This window comes from Bison bison, unplaced genomic scaffold (genome assembly GCF_000754665.1).
Source record: "Bison bison bison isolate TAMUID 2011002044 unplaced genomic scaffold, Bison_UMD1.0 scf7180017611179, whole genome shotgun sequence".
NCBI classification, from domain to species: Eukaryota; Metazoa; Chordata; class Mammalia; order Artiodactyla; family Bovidae; genus Bison; species Bison bison.
The window spans coordinates 1-1371 of NW_011440424.1; the positions used below are offsets into that span (position 1 = coordinate 1).

The 1371-nt window shown below is 53.3% G+C and overlaps 1 protein-coding gene across 1 annotated transcript; it reads left to right on the forward strand.

The window, feature by feature from the left end:
- Positions 1–136: 136 nt before the first annotated feature.
- On the forward strand, positions 137–1326 carry LOC105004721 (nuclear RNA export factor 1-like; the record flags this gene model as incomplete). Its single annotated transcript, XM_010862467.1, has 6 exons — positions 137–250; positions 354–409; positions 536–643; positions 760–818; positions 926–1041; positions 1168–1326. Coding segments are annotated over 6 exons (600 nt in total), but the record flags the coding sequence as incomplete, so codon positions are not given.
- Between the last annotated feature and the right edge of the window lie 45 nt (positions 1327–1371).

Sequence of the window (1371 nt, forward strand, 5' to 3'; positions counted from 1 at the left end):
GGGTCTTAGTTGCGGCCCACCAACTCTTAGTTGCAGCATGTGGGATCTAGGTCCCTGACCAGGGATTGAACCCAAGCCCCCTGCATTGGGAGTGGGGAGCCTTAGCCCTGGACTGCCAGGGAAGTCCCTCATCTAGCCTTCTTTCACTGTTTACATTGTCGTCTTTCACTTCCTTCTGCAGGATGGCCATGAGTTACCCCCACCAATTGCCTTTGATGTTGAAGCCCCCACAACGTTACCACCTTGCAAGGTAAGTGGTGGAGTGGCATCTGGGGGGCACAGAGCAAGAACTCATGTTGGGAGGAGAGTCCTGGTACCATGGTCCTGTTCGATTGGAGTCTGTTTGATTCCAGGGAAGCTACTTTGGAACAGAGACCCTGAAGAATCTGGTCCTGCACTTCTTGCAGCAGTAAGTATCTTGGGTGTCCTGAGGGTGGGGAGCAGTGGGCCCAGCACAACTCAGTCTTGAGAGCTGTCAGTCCCTTTGTGGATCCAGCTTGTGGAGCTCGACCCTCCCCTTTCGTTTGCCCCACAGGTACTATGCGGTTTATGACTCGGGAGACCGGCAGCGGCTCCTGGATGCCTACCATGATGGAGCCTGCTGCTCGCTGAGCATTCCTTTCACCCCCCAGAACCCTGCCCGGTGAGTAGCACATCCCAGAACCTGCCCAGGATCAGAGTTGCTCAGCAGACACTGGCCAGCACGTGCAGCATCGCCACTGCTCTGACCACTGCCTCTTTTTCTTCTTGTTCCCCCAGAAGCAACTTGGCCGAGTACTTCAAGGATAGCAGGAATGTGAAGAAGCTTAAAGACCCTAGTAAGTGTGTGATGTGAGCCAAACAGGGTAGGAGAAGGGCATGGGAAGGAGTCAGTCTGGGCTCAGTGTGTGGCAGCTCCTAACCTCAGCTTCTTCTCCTCCCACAGCCCTGCGGTTCCGACTGCTGAAGCACACACGTCTCAACGTGGTGGCCTTCCTCAATGAGTTGCCCAAAACTCAGCATGACATCAATTCCTTTGTGGTAGACATAAGTGCACAGACAGTAAGCACCTATTTCTCTCTTGACAGAAGCTTAGATTTGGGCAAGGGGCAGTCCTTTAGAGGCAAGGAGGGACTTGGGCTCTGCTGGGAGCCTAGATGGTACCTGATGTTGCTGCTTCTCTTTCAGAGCACATTGCTGTGTTTCTCTGTCAACGGAGTCTTCAAAGAAGGTAAGTATCTTTGGAGTCCTGAGTTTGTGGAGGGGTCCCTGTCCCAGCTAGTCATTCTGAGCACTCTCAACTTCCCAACTCCCTTCTCTCCTCTTCTTCCCTGACCACCTTCTCCCTTTCTGCCCCCAAGCCTATCCTCAGATCACTAATTTCTCTCACAA